Here is a 19,591-nt window from a genome sequence, read left to right as displayed (position 1 = left end):
GTCCCCATGGAGCTGTCCCCAAGTGTCCCCATGGAATGGTCCCCAGTGTCCCCACGGAGCTGTCCCCAGTGTCCCCCGTGTTCCCAGTGTTCCCATGGAGCTGTCCCCAGCGTCCCCAGGGTTTGGTCCCCATGTCCCCATGGAGCTGTCCCCAGTGTCCCCATGGAATGGTCCCCAGTGTCCCCATGGAGCTGTCCGCAGTGTCCCCATGGAATGGTCCCCAGTGTCCCCACGGAGCTGTCCCCAGTGTCCCCATGGAATGGTCCCCAGTGTCCCCACGGAGCTGTCCGCAGTGTCCCCATGGAATGGTCCCCATGTCCCCATGGAGCTGTCCCCAGTGTCCCCATGGAATGGTCCCCAGTGTCCCCACGGAGCTGTCCCCAGTGTCCCCAGTGTCCCCCGTGTCCCCGTGGTTGCTGTGGTGGGGCTGGGGGCAGCAGCAGCCGTTGCGCTCGAGGTTTTTATTTCACTGGTTGGTAAAACCGCGGCTGGTGCCAGCGCTGCTGGATCACGGCCAGATCACCACCAGATCACCACCAGATCGCTGCCAGATCACCACTGGATCACAGCCGGATCGCCACCAGATCACAGCCAGATCACCATCAGATTACTGCCGGATCACCACCAGATCACAGCCGGGTCACCGCCAGGTCACAGCCGGGTCACCGCCAGGTCACTGCTGGATCACCACCAGATCACTGGCGGATTGCAGCTGGATCACTACCAGGTCACTGCCATATCACCACCGGATCACTGCCAGATTGCGGCTGGATCACCACCAGATCAGCACCAGATCAGCACCAGGTCACCGCCGGCTGGCGGCTGGTTTGCTGGATCGGAGCCGGGATCGAGGACCGTCCCCATGTCGGCGCTGCAGGAGCGGCCGGGGGGCCGGGGGGACTGTCCCGGTGTCCCCGACTGGTGCCGGGATCGAGGACCGTCCCCATGTCGGCGCTGCAGGAGCGGCCGGGGGGCCGGGGGGACTGTCCCGGTGTCCCCGACTGGTGCCGGGATCGAGGACCGTCCCCATGTCGGCGCTGCAGGAGCGGCCGGGGGGCTCAGGGGGACCGTCCCGGTGTCACCACATCGGTGCCAGGATCAAGGACGTCCCTGTGTCCCTGCTGGGGGTGGAGCCCAGAGGAGCCGGCCCCATGTCCCCAGGGCTCGGGGTCTGTCCCGGTGTCCCCGGGGCTCGGGAGGAGCCGTCCCGGTGTCCCCGGGGCTCGGGAGGAGCCGTCCCGGTGTCCTCCGATGGGTGCCGGACTCAGGGGCCATCCCTGTGTTCCCGGTGCTCAGGGGGACCCGTCCTGATGTCCCCAGATCGGTTCTGGGCTCAGGGTCCGTCCCGGTGTCCCTGGTGGGTTCTGGGCTCAGGGTCCGTCCTGGTGTCCCCGGGCTCAGGGTCCAGCGCGGTGTCCCCGGTGTCCCCGGTGCTCAGGGTCCGTCCCAGTGTCCACGGTGGCTTCCAGGCTCACTCAGGGTCCGTCGCGGTGTCCCCGGTGCTCAGGGTCCGTCACGGTGTCCCCTGTGTCCCCGGTGCTCAGGGTCCATCGCGGTGTCCGCGGTGGGTTCCAGGCTCACTCAGGGTCCGTGGCGGTGTCCCCGGTGTCCCCGGTGTCCCCGGTGTCCCGCGGGCCGGGCTCAGGCTGCTCGGGCGCCACGCGCAGCCGCAGCGCCACGGGCAGGTGGTCGGAGCGCGTGGCCAGCTGAGTGACCACCGACACGCCGGCCACATCCTGCGGGACCAGAGCCTCAGCACCCACACCGACACGGGACACGGACAGGGACAGGGACGGGGACAGGGATGGGGACAGGGACAGGGACACAGGACATGGGACACGGACACGGGACATGGGACAAGGGACATGGACACGAACAGGGACAGGGACAGGGACAGGGACAGGGACAGGGACATGGACACGGACATGGGACATGGGACACGGGACAAGGGACATGGGACAGGAACAAGGGACACGGGACACGGGCATGGGACACGGGACAGGAACAGGGACACGAGACATGGACACGGGACATGGGACACGGGACACGGGACATGGGACATGGACACGGACACAGACACGGGACATGGGACACGGGACAAGGGACATGGGACACAGGACACGGGACACAGACACAGGACACGGGACACGAGACACAGACACGGGACATGAGACAAGAGACAAGGGACATGGACACGGACACAGGACATGGACACGGGACAGGGACACGGACAAGGGATCAGGACACGGGACACAGACACAGGACACAGACATGGGACAGGGACACGGACAAGGGACCGGGACACGGGACATGGGACAAGGGACACGGGACACAGACACAGGACACAGACAGAGGACAAGGACACGGACAAGGGACCGGGACACAGGACACAGGACATGGGACATGGACACGGGACACGGGACACAGACACGGGACACAGACACGGACATGGGACACAGGACACAGACACGGGACATGGGACACGGACACAGGATATGGGACACAGACACGGGACACAGACACGAGACACGGGACACGGGACACAGACATGGGACACGGGACACGGGACACAGACAGGGGACATGGGACACGGACACAGGACATGGACACGGGACACGGGACACAGGACACAGACAGGGGACATGGGACACGGACACGGGACATGGACACGGGACACGGGACATGGGACACGTGACACAGACAGGGGACATGGGACACAGACACGGGACATGGACACGGGACACAGGACACGGGACACAGGACACAGGACACGGGACACAGGACATGGGGCACGGGACACGGGACGCGGGACATGGACAGGGGACAGGGGACACAGGACATGGGACATGGACACGGGACTCACAGTGCGGGCGCCGCGGTGCTGCCGGAACAGGATGTAATCCACGCGCCGGCCGCGCCACGGGCCGGGGGCCAGCGGGTCCGGCTCCCCGCTGGCCAGGATCGGGCCCGCCAGGTACCGCTGCCGCCCCCCCGGCTGCGACAGCGTCCTGCGGGGACACGGGGACAGTGCACAGGGGTGCGGGGACATGGGGACACGGGCACGGGGACAGTGCACAGGGGTGCGGGGACATGGGGTCATTGGGACATGAGGACATAGTGGCACAGGGATGCGGTGACATGGGGACGTGGGGACAGGAGGACAGTGGCACAGGGATGCGGTGACATGGGACATGGTGACATGAGGGCAGTGGCACAGGGACATAGTGACATAGGGATGTGGTGGCACAGGGACGCTGTGGCACAGCGACATGGGGACATGGTGGCACGAGGACATGGTGGCACAGGGATGCGGTGACATGGGGACGTGGTGGCACGAGGACATAATGGCACAGGGATGCAGTGACATGGGACACAGTGGCATGAGGACAGTGGCACAGGGACGTAGTGACATGGGGACGTGGTGGCACAGGGACATAGTGGCACAGGGATACGGTGACATGGGGACACGGGGATGGGGGACAGTGGCACGGGGATGCGGTGACATGGGATATGGTGGCACGAGTACATAGTGGCACAGGGATGTGGTGACATGGGGACGTGGGGACAGGAGGACAGTGGCACAGGGATGCGGTGACATGGGATGTGGTGGCACAGGGACATAGTGGCACAGGGATGTGGTGACATGGGGATGTGGTGGCACAGGGACATAGTGGCACAGGGATGTGGTGACATGGGACATTGTCGCATGAGGACAGTGGCACAGGGACATAGTGGCATGGGGACGTGGTGGCACAGGACACAATGGCAGAGCATCCAGTGGATGGGCATGTGGGGACATGGGGACGCAGTGACACAGGGACATGGTGGCACAGGCAGGCTGTGACACACGGACATGGTGGCACGGGGACATGGGGACACAGGGCCCCCACGCTGCCGGTGTCACCCCCCTCCAGGACAGAGTGTCTCGGTGGCCCTTCCCGCGCTGTCCCCTCCCCTGTCCCCCCGTGTCCCCCTGTCACCTCCTCATCTTCTCCGGGGTGGACACGGGCTCCTCGTAGATGCGCAGGTAGTTGAGCAGGGTCCCTGTGGGGACAGGGAGGGGACAAGGGGTGAGCAGGGTCCCTGTGGGGACAGGGAGGGGACACGAGGAGGGGACACGGGGCTGAGCAGGGTCCCTGTGGGGACAGGGAGGGGACACTGGGAGGGGACACGGGGGTGAGCAGGGTCCCTGTGGGGACAGGGAGGGGACACGGGGAGGGGACACGGGGCTGAGCAGGGTCCCTGTGGGGACAGGGAGGGGACACTGGGAGGGGACACGGGGCTGAGCAGGGTCCCTGTGGGGACAGGGAGGGGACACGGGGAGGGGACACGGGGGTGAGCAGGGTCCCTGTGGGGACAGGGAGGGGACAAGGGGTGAGCAGGGTCCCTGTGGGGACAGGGAGGGGACACGGGGAGGGGACACGGGGGTGAGCAGGGTCCCTGTGGGGACAGGGAGGGGACACGGGGAGGGGACACGGGGCTGAGCAGGGTCCCTGTGGGGACAGGGAGGGGACAAGGGGTGAGCAGGGTCCCTGTGGGGACAGGGAGGGGACACGGGGAGGGGACACGGGGGTGAGCAGGGTCCCTGTGGGGACAGGGAGGGGACACGGGGAGGGGACACGGGGGTGAGCAGGGTCCCTGTGGGGACAGGGAGGGGACACAGGGAGGGGACACGGGGGTGAGCAGGGTCCCTTTGGGGACAGGGAGGGGACACGGGGTGAGCAGGGTCCCTGTGGGGACAGGGAGGGGACACGGGGAGGGGACACGGGGGTGAGCAGGGTCCCTGTGGGGACAGGGAGGGGACAAGGGGTGAGCAGGGTCCCTGTGGGGACAGGGAGGGGACACGGGGAGGGGACACGGGGGTGAGCAGGGTCCCTGTGGGGACAGGGAGGGGACACGGGGAGGGGACACGGGGGTGAGCAGGGTCCCTGTGGGGACAGGGAGGGGACACAGGGAGGGGACACGGGGGTGAGCAGGGTCCCTTTGGGGACAGGGAGGGGACACGGGGTGAGCAGGGTCCCTGTGGGGACAGGGAGGGGACACGGGGAGGGGACACGGGGGTGAGCAGGGTCCCTGTGGCGACAGGGAGGGGACACGGGGTGAGCGGGACCCCGTGTCACTCGTGGGACAGGGAGGGGACACGGGGTGAGCAGGGTCCCTGTGGGGACAGGGAGGGGACACGGGGAGGGGACACGGGGGTGAGTGGGACCCCGTGTCGCTCAGGGGACAGGGAGGGGACACGGGGTGAGCGGGACCCCGTGTCACTCGTGGGACAGGGAGGGGACACGGGGTGAGCAGGGTCCCTGTGGGGACAGGGAGGGGACACGGGGAGGGGACACGGGGGTGAGTGGGACCCCGTGTCGCTCAGGGGACAGGGAGGGGACACGGGGTGAGCGGGACCCCGTGTCACTCGTGGGACAGGGAGGGGACACGGGGTGAGCGGGACCCCGTGTCGCTCAGGGGACAGGGAGGGGACACGGGGTGCGCGGGACCCCGTGTCGCTCAGGGGACAGGGAGGGGACACGGGGTGAGCGGGACCCCGTGTCGCTCGGGGGACAGGGAGGGGACACGGGGTGAGCGGGACCCCGTGTCACTCGGGGGACAGGGAGGGGACATGGGGTGCGCAGGACCCCGTGTCGCTCGGGGGACAGGGAGGGGACACGGGGTGAGCGGGACCCCGTGTCGCTCGGGGGACAGGGAGGGGACACGGGGTGAGCGGGACCCCGTGTCGCTCGGGGGACAGGGAGGGGACACGGGGTGCGCGGGACCCCGTGTCACTCGTGGGACAGGGAGGGGACACGGGGTGAGCGGGACCCCGTGTCGCTCAGAGGACAGGGAGGGGACACGGGGTGCGCGGGACCCCGTGTCGCTCAGAGGACAGGGAGGGGACACGGGGTGAGCGGGACCCCGTGTCGCTCAGAGGACAGGGAGGGGACACGGGGTGAGCGGGACCCCGTGTCACTCGGGGGACAGGGAGGGGACACGGGGTGAGCGGGACCCCGTGTCGCTCGGGGGACAGGGAGGGGACACGGGGTGAGCGGGACCCCGTGTCGCTCAGAGGACAGGGAGGGGACACGGGGTGAGCGGGACCCCGTGTCGCTCAGAGGACAGGGAGGGGACACGGGGTGAGCGGGACCCCGTGTCGCTCAGAGGACAGGGAGGGGACACGGGATGCGCGGGACGCCGTGTCGCTCGGGGGCCAGCGGTGGGGAGTGGGGTCCCACCCATGGCCCAGGGGGCGTCCAGCCCCGCCCCCCGCCGGCACGGGTCCTGGTACAGCTGGAACAGCTGGTGCCGCTGGTTCAGCTCGTCACCTGCGGGGACACGTCTGCACTGTCACCCCCGTGTCCCCAAAACACAAGCCACCCATGGTTTCCAAACCGCCACTCCCCGTGGCCCCAAAGTCCCGCCCTTTGTGTCCCCAAACCACCACCCCTTGTGTCCCCAAACCGCCACCCCTTGCGTCCCCAAAACCCTGCCCCTTGTTTCCCCAAACCCACACCCCTTGTGTCCCCAAACCCCGCCCTTTGTGTCCCCAAACCCCCACCCTCGTGTCCCCAAACCGCCACTCCCCGTGTCCCCAAAGCCCCGCCCCTTGTGTCCCCAAACCGCCACCCCTGTGTCCCCAAACCGCCACTCCCCGTGTCCCAAACCGCCACCCCCGTGTCCCCAAACCGCCCCCCCGTGTCCCCACCCCGGGAGCAGTTGTCGAAGTTGAGGTCCCCGCACAGGACATCAAAGGCCACCAGGTCCCCGCGCTGCTCCTGCTCCTCCCGGAACAGCTGCAGCCACCGCAGCGACAGCGACAGCTGCGCCTCCCGCGTGGCGGCATCGGCTGCGGGACACGGGCAACACGGGGGGACACGGGGGGACACAGGGGACACGGGGGGGACACGGGGGGACACAGGGGACACGGGGGGACACGGCGTCACCGCTGCGCTGGCACCGCGGGGACCCCCAAACCGCCGGGACCCCCCAAACACAACCGGGACACCCAAACACGGCCGGGAGACCCCAAACACAACCGGGACCCCCCAAACACTGCCGGGACCCCCCAAACACCACCGGGATACCCCAAACACGGCCAGGACCCCCAAACACCGCCGGGACCCCCCAAACACCGCCGGGATACCCCAAACACCGCCGGGACCCCACCAAACACCGCCGGGACACCCCAAACACCGCCGGGACACCCCAAACACCACCGGGATACCCCAAACACCGCCGGGACCCCACCAAACACCGCCGGGGCACCCCAAACACCGCCGGGACACCCCAAACACCACCGGGATACCCCAAACACCGCCGGAACCCCACCAAACACCGCCGGGACCCCCCAAACACGGCTGGGATCTCCCTCGGCAGTGACACGGGGACAAATGCGACACCATCCCCCCGGCCTCCCCTCGGCAGTGACATGGGGACACACGCGGCATCACCGCCCGTGCTGGCACCTTCGGGAGCCCCCGCAGTGACATGGGGACACACATGACACCACACCCCCCGCAGTGACACGGGGACACACATGACACCACCCCCCCGCAGTGACATGGGGACACACATGACACCACCGCCAAGACCCCCCCTTAGCTGTGACATGGGGACACACGGGGCACCACCGCCCGTGCTGGCACCAGCTGGACCCCCCCCGCAGTGATATAGGGACACACATGACACCACCTCCCCCGCAGTGACACGGGGACACACACGACACCACGGCCCAGAGCTCCCTTAGCTGTGACATGGGGACACATATGACACCACTGCCAAGACCCCCCCTTAGCTGTGACACGGGGACACACGGGACACCACCTCCCCGGCCTTCCCCCCCGCAGTGACATGGGGACACGCGGGATACCACGGCCCAGACCCCCTTTAGCTGTGACATAGGGACACACGCGGCATCACCGCCCGCGCTGGCACCTCCCGCCCCCCGCACAGTGACACGGGGACACACGCGACGCCGCCCCCCGGCGCCCCCCCCGCAGTGACACGGGGACACAGCCCCGTCCCCCCGCTGACCTGCGGGCGCCTGCAGGTGCGTGCAGCCGATGTACCCCACGACGCGCCGCCCCCGCGCCGAGCCCAGCAGCACCTGCGGGACACGGGACGCTCAGGGCGGGCCGGCCGGGCCGGGGGGGCCCAGCCCCGAGGGGGGGTCCCGCTCACCTGCGCCACCAGCAGCCCCTTGGCCGCCAGCGCGTCCTCGCCGCGGCCGTTGGGGAAGGGGCGGTAGCGGGCGGCCAGCGGCGGGAAGCGGCTGGCGAGCAGCAGCCCGCTGCCCAGCAGCACCGGCCGCCCCCCGCGCAGCCCCCGCGCCCCCACGTCCCACAGCACGTGCGGGAACGCGCCCGCCAGCTGCCCGCACACGCGGGACGCGGCCGCGCCGTCGAAAACCTCCTGCAGGCACACGAAGTCGGGGTCGGCGGGAAAACGCTCCGACAGCACCGGCTCGGCCGCCTCTGGCCCCGCGGGGGTCCCCGCGAGGGTCACGGTGGATGTCCCCGCGGGGGTCACGGGGGGTGTCCCCGCGGGGGTCACGGGGGCTGTCCCCGTGGGGGTCACGGCGGGGGTCCCCGCGGAGGTCACGGTGGGTGTCCCCGCGCGGGTCACTGTGGATGTCCCCGCGGGGGTCACGGGGGGTGTCCCCGCGGGGGTCGCCTCCGGCACCGCCAGCGCCACCGCCGCCGCGGGGGTGCGCAGCGTCCCCCCGTAGCCGGCGCTCTCTCGGCGCGGCTCCAGCAGGCCGGCGCGGGCGCCGGGGGCGGGCGGTGGCCGCGGGGCGAGCAGGCGGGCGATGGCGCTGGCCCGCTGCGCCGTGTCGCCCAGGTTGCTGAACTTGGCCAGCCCGCTGGGCAGCAGGCAGACGTTGGCGCTGAGGAAGGTGAAGGTGCGCGGCTGCCGCAGGTCCCAGGGCTCCGCCGCCGCCGTCCCCGCCGTGTACCGGTACCGGAACGGCCGCCGCGCCGCCTGCAGCGGCAGCCACAGCAGCAGCCCCAGCGCCGTCACCGGCAGCGACAGCAGCAGCACGGCCACCAAGGCCCCCCCCCGCCAGCAGCGCCCCGGTGCAGCCCCGGCACCGCCCGCACCGCCGCCGCCGCCGCCGCTTCCGCTCCGCCGTGGTCGGCCGCAGGTCCAGGAGGCCGTTGGCGGCCCAGAAGCCCGGGGCCAGTAGCCCCTCGGCCAGGCGGTCCAGGGCCGCCAGCGCCCGGTTGGGGAACGGGGAGTCGTGCGGCAGCATGGCCGGGGGGCGCGGGGCCGCGGCGGGGGCGCCCGGCGGGCTGAGCGGGATCGCGACGTCCCCCCGCTCCTGCCCGGGGGCTCCGGTGACACGGGCGTGACCTGCGGGAGAGACACCCGGGTCAGCGCCGGGAGCGGAACCCTCCCGGCCGGCCGCCGCCGTGGGAACCTCCCGCGCTCGGGAGCGGCCCCGCGGCTGTTCCGGGAGCGGCCCCGTCAGCCCCGGGAGCGGCCCCGCGGCTGTTCCGGGAGCGGCCCCGCGGCTGTACCGAGAGCGGCCCCGCGGCTGCACCGGGAGCGGCCCCGTGGCTGTTCCGGGAGCGGCCCCGCAGCTGTGCGGGGAGCGGCCCCGCGGCTGTGCGGGAGCGGCCCCGCGGCTGTTCCGGGAGCGGCCCCGCAGCTGTGCGGGGAGCGGCCCCGCGGCTGTGCGGGAGCGGCCCCGCGGCTGTTCCGGGAGCGGCCCCGCGGCTGTGCGGGAGCGGCCCCGCGGCTGTGCGGGAGCGGCCCCGCGGCTGTTCCGGGAGCGGCCCCGCGGCTGTGCGGGAGCGGCCCCGCGGCTGTTCCGGGAGCGGCCCCGCAGCCCCAGGAGCGGCCTCGTGGCTGCACCGGGAGCGGCCCCGCGGTTGTACCGGGAGCGGCCCCGCGGCTGTACTGGGATCGGCCCCCGCGGCTGCACCGGGAGCGGCCCCCGCGGTCCCAGGGGCGGCAGCAGCTGTCCCGCCGCGTCCCTGCGGGCCCCCGGGGTCCCGACACCCCCAAACCGCCTCGGGCAGGTGCTGCGGGGGAACTCCCCGGAGCCAGGACCCCCTGGCGCCCCCCTGCGCCGCCCCCCCGTGTCCCCGTGTGACCCGCTCACCTGCCCGCGGGGCTCGGGGCTGCGTCCCCCGCCGGCTCGGGGCTCTGGCGGCTGCGGGTGAGCCCGCGACCAGCCCGACGGGTTCCCCGGCGTCCGCGCCCCGAACCGGCTCCTCGGCCGCCACCTCACAGCACCCGCCGGCACCTGCGGCCACTGACTGCTGCCTGAGGCCTGCCTAGAGCCGGCCTAAATACGGCCTGACTCCTGCCTGAGCCCTGCCTAAATACAGCCTAAATACGGCCTGACTCCTGCCTCAGTCCTGCACAAATACGGCCTGAGTCCTGCCTAAATGCGGCCTAAATACAGCCTGAGTCCTGCCTAAAGCCAGCCTGAGTCCTGCCTGAGTCCAGCCTGAGTCCTGCCTGAGTCCAGCCTGAGTCCTGCCTAAATACAGCCTAAATAAGGCCTGAGACCTGCCTGAGTCCTGCCTGAGCCCTGCATAAATACAGCCTGAGTCCTGCCTAAATACGGCCTGAGTCCTGCCTAAATACGGCCTGAGTGCTGCCTAAATACGGACTGAGTCCTGTCTAGATCCGGCCTGAGTCCAGCCTGAGTCCTGCCTACAAGCCAGCCTGAGTCCTGCCTGAGTCCGGCCTGAGTCCTGCCTGAGTCTGGGCTGAGTCCTGCCTAAATCCAGCCTGAGTCCTGCCTAAATCTGGCCTGAGTCCAACCTGAGTCCTGCCTAAAGCTGGCCTGAGTCCTACCTAAATCCGGCCCAAATCCAACCTGAGTCCTGCCTGAGTCCAACCTGTATCCTGCCTAAATCCGGCCCAAGTCCAAACTGGGTCCTGCCTAAATCCGGCCCGAGTCCTGCCTGAGTCCTGCCTGAGTCCAACCTGAGTCCTGCCTGAGTCCAACCTGAGTTCTGCCCGAGTCTTGCTCAACTCCTGCCCAACCCCTGCCTGAGTCCTGCCTGACCTCTGCCCTAGTCCTGCCCAAATCCGGCCTGAGTCCAACCTGAGTCCTGCCCGAGTCCTGCCCAAGTCCTGCCCTAGTTGTGCCCACGTCCTGCTCTAGTCCTGCCCGAGTCCTGCCCAAGTCCTGCCCTAGTTGTGCCTGTGTCCTGCTCTAGTCCTGGGGTCACTGGGGTACTGCGGTTCCTGGGGTCACTGGAGTCACTGGGGTACTGGGGTCACCGGGGTCACTGGGGTTCCTGAGGTCACTGGGGTGCCGGAGGCACTGGGGTACTGGGGTCACTGTGGTCACTGTGGTGCTGGGGTCACTGGGGTACTGGGGTCACTGGGGTGCTGGGGTCACTGGGGTCACTGTGGTGATGGGGTCACTGTGGTGCTGGGGTCACTGGGGTACTGGGGTCACTGGGGTTCCTGGGGTCACTGGGGTCACTGTGGTGCTGGGGTCACTGGGGTACTGCGGTTCCTGAGGTCACTGGGGTCACTGTGGTGCTGGGGTCACTGGGGTGCTGGGGTCACTGGGGTTCCTGGGGTCACTGTGGTGCTGGGGTCACTGGGGTACTGGGGTCACTGGGGTACTGGGGTCACTGGGGTGCTGGAGTCACTGGGGTCACTGTGGTGCTGGGGTCACTGGGGTTCCTGGGGTCACTGTGGTGCTGGGGTACTGGGGTCACTGGGGTACTGCGGTTCCTGGGGTCACTGGGGTACTGGAGTCACTGGGGTGCTGGAGTCACTGGGGTCACTGTGGTGCTGGGGTCACTGTGGTGGTGGAGTCACTGTGGTGCTGGGGTCACTGGGGTACTGCGGTTCCTGGGGTCACTGGGGTACTGGGGTCACTGTGGTGCTGGGGATGCTGGAGTCACTGGGGACACTGGGGTCACTGGGGTCACTGTGGTGCTGGGGTCACTGGGGTACTGGGGTTCCTGGGGTCACTGGGGTCACTGGGGTGCTAAGGTCACTGGGGTCACTGGGGTTCCTGAGGTCACTGGGGTCACTGGGGTCACTGTGGTGCTGGGGTCACTGGGGTGCTAGGGTCACTGGGGTCACTGAGGTGCTGGGGTCACTGGGGTCACTGTGGTGCTGGGGTCACTGGGGTGCTAGGGTCACTGGGATCACTGGGGTGCTGGGGAGGGCGGCCCCACACCTCTGCCCCGTGGCACATCTGTCTGCCCCACGGCACCTCCCCCTGCCCCACGGCACCTCCCCCTGCCCCACAGCCCCATGAGTGGCCACAGCGGCACGTTTGGCCGGACTGAGTCACCCCGGCATTTCCTGGGTGTGGGGACACCCCGACTCCCATGGGCCCATAATTTGCTGTCACAGGAGCCTGAGTGTGCGGGGCCAGGATGGGAGCAGCGGCCACGGGAACGTCCGTGCTGGCAATAGCCACGGGCACTGTCCCCTCGGTGCTGGCAATAGCCACGGGAATGTCCCCTCGGTGCTGGCAGTGGCCACGGGCACTGTCCCCTCAGTGCTGGCAATAGCCACAGGAATGTCCCCTTGGTGCTCGCAGCGGCCACGGGAATGTCCCCTCGGTGCTGGCAGTGGCCATGGGCACTGTCCCCTCGGTGCTGGCAATAGCCACGGGAATGTCCCCTCGGTGCTGGCAGGAGGAAGGCGATCGTCCCCATTGTCCCCAGGTGCCGGCAGCAGGACCTGGCACCGTCCCCATGTGCCGGCAGCAGGGAGGCCATTGTCCCCGCTGTCGCCATGTTCGGCAGCCTCACCCGGCAGCCCGGGCCCCACGGGCTGTTTGCCCGGCGGGCGCGCTGGCCGAGCCCTCCCCGCTGCCCGCGCTGCCTGTGCCCGGAGGCCCCGGCCCGGCTTGCGCTGCCGGGGCCGCTCCCGCTCCCGCTCCCGGGGGCCGGGCAGCTCCCGCGTCGCCTGTGCCCGACCCCTGCCCGGGATGGATCCCTGTTCAGGATGGGTACCTGCCCGCACCGGTTCCCTGCCCGGGATGGATCCCTGTTCAGGATGGGTACCTGCCCGCACCGGTTCCTTGCCCGGGATGGATCCCTGTTCAGGATGGGTACCTGCCCGCACCGGTTCCCTGCCCGGGATGGATCCCTGTTCAGGATGGGTACCTGCCCGCACCGGTTCCCTGCCCGGGATGGGTCCCTGTTCAGGATGGGTACCTGCCCGCACCGGTTCCCTGCCCGGGATGGATCCCTGTTCAGGATGGGTACCTGCCCGCACCGGTTCCCTGCCCGGGATGGATCCCTGTTCAGGATGGGTACCTGCCCGCACCGGTTCCCTGCCCGGGATGGATCCCTGTTCAGGATGGGTACCTGCCCGCACCGGTTCCCTGCCCGGGATGGATCCCTGTTCAGGATGGGTACCTGCCCGCACCGGTTCCCTGTCTGGGATGGATCCCTGGCAATGCTGGATCCCTGCTCAGGATGGATCCCGACTCTGGATGGATCCCTGGCAGTGCTGGATCCCGACTCTGGATGAATCCCTGGCAGTGCTGGATCCCTGCTCAGGACGGGTCCCTGCTCAGGACGGATCCCTGTTCAGCATGGGTCCCTGCTCAGGACGGGTCCCTGCTCAGGACGGATCCCTGTTCAGGATGGGTCCCTGCTCAGGATGGGTCCCTGCTCAGGACGGGTCCCTGCTCAGGATGGGTCCCTGCTCAGGACGGGTCCCTGCTCAGGACGGATCCCTGTTCAGGATGGGTCCCTGCTCAGGATGGGTCCCTGCTCAGGACGGATCCCTGTTCAGGATGGGTCCCTGCTCAGGATGGGTCCCTGCTCAGGATGGGTCCCTGCTCAGGACGGATCCCTGCTCAGGGCGGGTCCCTGCTCAGGACGGATCCCTGTTCAGGATGGATCCCTGCTCAGGACGGGTCCCTCCTCAGGACGGGTCCCTGCTCAGGACGGGTCCCTGTTCAGGATGGATCCCTGCTCAGGACGGGTCCCTCCTCAGGACGGGTCCCTGCTCAGGATGGATCCCTGCTCAGGATGGATCCCCGGCAGTGCTGGATCCCTGCTCGCACTCGTTCCCCGCCCGTACCGTTCCCTGCCCGCACCTCCCGCACCGCCACCTGTTTCTCTCCGCAGCCCACGCCATGTCCGGTGTCCCCGGTGTCCCCGGAGTCCCCGGAGTCCCCGGTGTCCCCCGCTCACCTCCGCGCCCCGCGGCGCTCGGGGCCATCGCCGCCGCCGCCACCGGCCGCTAACGGGCAGCGGCCCCTCGGGGTGACAACCCGCGCCGCGCTCGGCGGGTGACAAACACCCCACGTCCCCGGGCGCGCGTGTCGCCGCTGGGGCCGTCCCAGGCGGCACCGCAGCCACCGCCGGCCGCTGCACGTTGCCCGGTGACACCCGGACCGGCCTGCCCGGCGCTTTAACCCCTTGGCTGCCGCGGGGGTGAGAAGCGTGGAGCGGGCGGTCACCGCTGCGTGTCCCCGCACCCCGCCCGAACGCGCCGCGCCCCGCCACGGGGGGGGCACACCCTGGGGGGGCCCCCGGAGCCCGCATCCCCCCCGCCACCGCTGTCACTCCCCGCTGCGCCGCTGCGGGTGTCCCCGCCCTCCTGTCCTCAGCGGCCCCCCCGGGGAGGCGAACACCCCCACGGGCTGGACACGAGGGTCCCCGACACCCCGACACCTACCCGGGTGCTGCCACGGCCACCAGCCGGCCCGGCCCGGCCTGGCGCGGCTCAGCACGGACTGCTGCAATGGCATTTCCCGCTGGGGCGGTTTGGTCGCTTCCTGCCGCCGTTTCCCCTCCCGCCACCGGCAGACGGTGGCCGCACAACCGCACCCCCAACCGGTCCCCAACCTGTCCCCAACTGGTCCCCAACTGGTCCCCAACCGGTGCCCAACCGGTGCCCAACCGCCCCAGCGCCTCCGCCGGCACCCCCGGAGCCCCCGGGTGCGCGGGCGGCCGTGAGAGCCCCGCCAGCCCTGAGCGGCCGTGCCGTGTGGTGCCGGGGGCACCGGCACCGGCACCGGCACCGGCACCGCCCGGCGGCGGCTCCGCCGGGGTCCCGGGAGCCGCTCCCGCTGCCACTTCCGCGTCCGAGCGGCTCCCGGCCCGCGGCGACAGGAGCCCGAGCGCGGCCTTGACCGCGGGGCGACCGCGACCCACCCGAACGCCGCCCGCGCCGCCGCCCGCGCCCGCGCCCGGCACCGTGACCCGCACCCGCGCACTGCAGCCGGAACCCCGACACTGCCACCTGCACCCCGACACTGCCACCCACACCCTGATACTGCCGCCTGCACCCCAACACTGCCACCTGCACCCCGACACTGCCACCCACACCCTGATACTGCCGCCTGCACCCCAACACTGCCACCTGTACACCAACGCTGCCACCTGCACCCCAGCACTGCCACCTGCACCCTGACAGTGCCACCTGCACCCCGACAGTGCCACCTGCACCCCGATACTGCCACCCGCACCCCGACATTGCCACCTGCACCCCGACAATGCCACCTGCACCCTGACACTCCCACCTGCACCCCGACAATGCCACCTGCACCCCGACACTGCCACCTGCACCCCAGCACTGAAACCTGTACACCAACACAGCCACCTGCACCCCGACACTGCCACCTGCACCCTGACAGTGCCACCTGCACCCCGACAGTGCCACCTGCACCCCGATACTGCCACCCGCACCCCGACACAGCCACCTGCACCCCAGCACTGAAACCTGTACACCAACACAGCCACCTGCACCCCGACACTGCCACCTGCACCCCAACACTGCCACCTTCACCCCAGCACTGCTGCCTGCACCCCGACACTGCCACCCACACCCTGACACTGCCACCCGCACCCCGATACTGCCACCTGCACCCCGACACTGCCACCTGTACACCAACACAGTCACCTGCACCCCAGCACTGCTACCTGCACCCCAACATTGCCACCTGTACACCAACACAGCCACCTGCACCCCAGCACTGCCACCTGCACCCCAACACTGTGACCTGCACCCCAACACTGACACCTGCACCCTGACACTGACACCTGTACACCAACACTGCCACTTGCACTCCGATACTGCCACCTGCACCTCAACACTGCCACCTGCACCCCGACACTGCCACCTGCACCCCGACACTGCCACCCACACCCTGACACTGCCACCTGCACCCCGACACTGCCACCTGCACCCTGACACTGCCACCTGTACACCAACACTGCCACCTGCACCCCAACACTGCTGCCTGCACCCCGACACTGCCACCTGCACCCCAGCACTGCCACCTGCCCCCTGACAGTGCCACCTGCACCCCAACACTGCCACCTGCACCCCAACACAGCCACCCGCACCCCAGCACTGCCACCTGCACCCCAGCACTGCCACCTGCACCCTGACAGTGCCACCTGCACCCCGACACTGCCACCTGCACCCCAACACTGCCACCTGTACCCCAACATTGCCACCTGCACCCCGACACTGCCACCTGCACCCTAACACTGCAGCCTGCACCCTGACACTGCCACCTGCACCCCAACACTGCCACCTGTACCCCAACACTGGTACCTGCACCCCAACACTACCACCTGCACCCCAGCACTGCCGCCTGCACCCCGACACTGCCACCTGCACCCTGATACTGCGGCCTGCACCCCGACATTTCCACCTGCACCCTGACAATGCCACTTGTACCCCAGCACTGCCACCTGCACCCTGATACTGCCACCTGCACCCTAACACTGCAGCCTGCACCCCGACACTGCCACCTGTACCCCAGCACTGAAACCTGTACACCAGCACTGCCACCTGTACCTCAGCACTGCCACCTGCACCCCGGCACTGCCACCTGCACCCCAACACTGCAACCCATACCCCGGCACTGCCACCTGCACCCCAGCACTGCCACCTGCACCCCAACATTGCCACCCGCAGCCCTACATTGCTGCCCGCACCCCAATGTCGCTGCCTGCACCCCAACATTGCTGCCCACAGCCCGTTTCCTCCCCCAACCGCATCCGGTCCCGGCTGTTGCCGGAGCTGCCGGAGCTGCCGCAGCACCAGGCGCTGCGGGCGCTGCTACAGGTTTATTGCCGGTGCGGGGCTGCGCCTGCCGCGGTGCGGGGGCAGGGGCCGCTGTTTGTTTGCCGGTGCCGGTGTTTGCCGGCGCCGGTGTTTGCCGGTGCGGTGCCGGCGCAGGGCTCAGTACATGAAGAGGTGCCCCCCGTCCATCCTGACCATGAGCAGCAGGCAGTCCAGCATGATGGAGGCGTCGAGCCGGGCGCGCGGCGGCACCACCTCCTCGATGGCGTGGCGCAGCACGTCCACGGGCACGCCTTTGAACGCCGCGGGCCTGCCGGGCTCGTTCAGCGTGCCGTAGGTGTTGACCAGCGCCTCGCAGAACAGCGGGTGCATCTGCGGGTTGTAGCCGTGGCGCCGCAGCAGCGCCATCATCTCCGAGTAGCGCGTGCAGGTGGCGACGTAGTCCTGCGGGTTGGCCACGGTGGCCTGCGGGGACAGACGTGGCAGAGGCAGCCGGCGCCGCGGGGACCGGCGCCGCCGGGCTGCGGCCGCGGCACGCACCGCACCTACCGTGATCTTCTCGGGGATGTTGGAGACGGTGAAGCCGTAGAAGCGCTGCCGGGTGGGGAAGACGCGGGCCAGGATGCGCCGGTCCAGCTGGTAGACCATCTCCCCCACCAGCTGACAGTACAGCGGCACGTCTGTGGAATTGGGACGTCCTGAACATGGAGCCCCCAGCATCTCCCCGTGACCCCCGACATATCCCCGCGATCCCCAAAATGTCCCCATGTAGCCCCCAACACCTCGCCATGGAACCCCCAACATCTCCCGTGACCCCCGAGATCTCCCCATGATGGCCAACATCTCCCCATGACCCCAACATGTCCCCACGGAGCCCCTCAACATCTCCCCATGACCCCAAACATGCCCCCATGACTCCCAACATCTCCCCATGACCCCAAAATGTCCCCATGGAGCCCCCAACACCTCTCCATGGAGCCCCCCAACATCTCCCCATGACCACTGAGATCTCCCCATGATGGCCAACATCTCCCCATGACCCCCACCATGTCCCCATGGAGCCCCTCAACATCTCCCCATGGAGCCCCCCAACATCTCCCCATGACCCCCACCATGTCCCCATGGAGCCCCCCAATATCTCCCCATGACCCCCAGCATGTCCCCATGGAGTCCTCAACATCTCCCCATGACCCCCACCATGTCCCCATGGAGCCCCCCAATATCTCCCCATGACCCCCAGCATGTCCCCATGGAGTCCTCAACATCTCCCTGTGACCCCCAACATCTCCCCATGGAGCCCCCCAACACCTCCCCGTGACCCCAGCATGTCCCCATGGAGCCCCCCAACATCTCCCCATGACCCCCACCATGTCTCCATGGAGCCCCCCAACATCTATCTCCCTGTGACCCCCAGCATGTCCCCATGGAGCCCCGGGCCAGGCTGGCCGCTGTGCCCACTGTGGGGGTCCCCGTGCCCTGCGCCCGCTGTGGCGGGGTCTCCAAATGCCAACATGCCGGCGTTGCCGGCACCGCGCCTGGTGCTGCCGTGGTGTTCCCAGGGCGGCTGTCGCTGCCCGGTTCCCTGCGCGTCCCCAGCACGGGGTGACCGGAGCTCACGTCCCCCTGCCCCGGAGCTGGGGCGCGGGGGGGTGTCGCAGCCGGGCCACGGCACTGCGCCGGCACTCACCGGAGCTCGGCAGCGGCCTCAGGCCAGCCAGGGTCCGGCTGGCTTCATGAGCAAACAGCTGCTGGCCTGTGGGCAGGGAGACCACCTGCTGCATGGCGTCATTGCCGGGACCGGCACCGCTGGGGCCGGCACCGCTGGGGCTGGGGCCACCGGGACTGGGGCCACTGGGACCGGCACCGCTGGGACCGGCAGCGCTGGGGCTCGGGCCACCGGGACTGGAGCCACTGGGGCTGGGGCCACTGGGACCGGGAACACTGGAACTGGCACCGCTGGGAGTGGGGCCACTGGGACTGGGGCCACTGGGACCGGCACCACTGGGACCGGCACCACTGGGGCTGGGGCCACCAGGACTGGGGCCGCTGGGAGTGGGGCCACGGGGACTGGCACCGCTGGGGCTGGGGCCACTGGGACTGGCACCACTGGAACTGGGGCCACTGGGAGTGGGGCCACTGGGACCAGCACTGCTGGGGCTGGGGCCACTGGGACTGGGAACACTGGAACCGGCACTGCTGGGACTGGGAACACTGGGACCGGCACTGCTGGGACTGGGGCCACTGGGACTGGGAACACTGGAACCGGCACCGCTGGGACTGGGAACACTGGGACCGGCACTGCTGGGACTGGGGCCACTGGGACCGGCACCGCTGGGACCGGCACTGCTGGGACTGGCACCGCTGGGGCTGGGACCACTGGGACCAGGAACACTGGGAGCAGAACCAGTGGAACCGCGAACACTGGGACCGGGAACACTGGAACCCGCACCGCTGGGACTGGGACCGCTGGGACCGGGACCGCTGGCAACAGCACCGCTGGGACCGCTGGCAACAGCACCGCTGGGACCGAGACCACTGGCAACAGCACCGCTGGGACCACTGGCAACAGCACCGCTGGGACCGGGACCACTGGCTACAGCACCGCTGGGAC

The 19,591-nt window shown here is 69.4% G+C and overlaps 1 protein-coding gene across 1 annotated transcript; it reads right to left on the bottom strand.

The window, feature by feature from the left end:
- Window positions 1–1,577: 1,577 nt before the first annotated feature.
- LOC308037590 (sphingomyelin phosphodiesterase 5-like) lies at window positions 1,578–14,160 on the bottom strand (the record flags this gene model as incomplete). Its single annotated transcript, XM_080339476.1, is given in 9 exon segments — window positions 1,578–1,736; window positions 2,864–3,008; window positions 3,981–4,044; window positions 6,225–6,314; window positions 6,695–6,835; window positions 8,023–8,095; window positions 8,170–9,048; window positions 9,050–9,342; window positions 14,133–14,160. Coding segments are annotated over 9 exon segments (1,872 nt in total).
- Window positions 14,161–19,591: the final 5,431 nt, after the last annotated feature.

This window comes from Nesoenas mayeri (assembly GCF_963082525.1).
Source record: "Nesoenas mayeri genome assembly, chromosome: 2".
In the NCBI taxonomy this organism is placed as follows: Eukaryota; Metazoa; Chordata; class Aves; order Columbiformes; family Columbidae; genus Nesoenas; species Nesoenas mayeri.
Note: the sequence above shows the minus strand (reverse complement) of the source record. Positions and strands in the feature narration are given on the sequence as shown.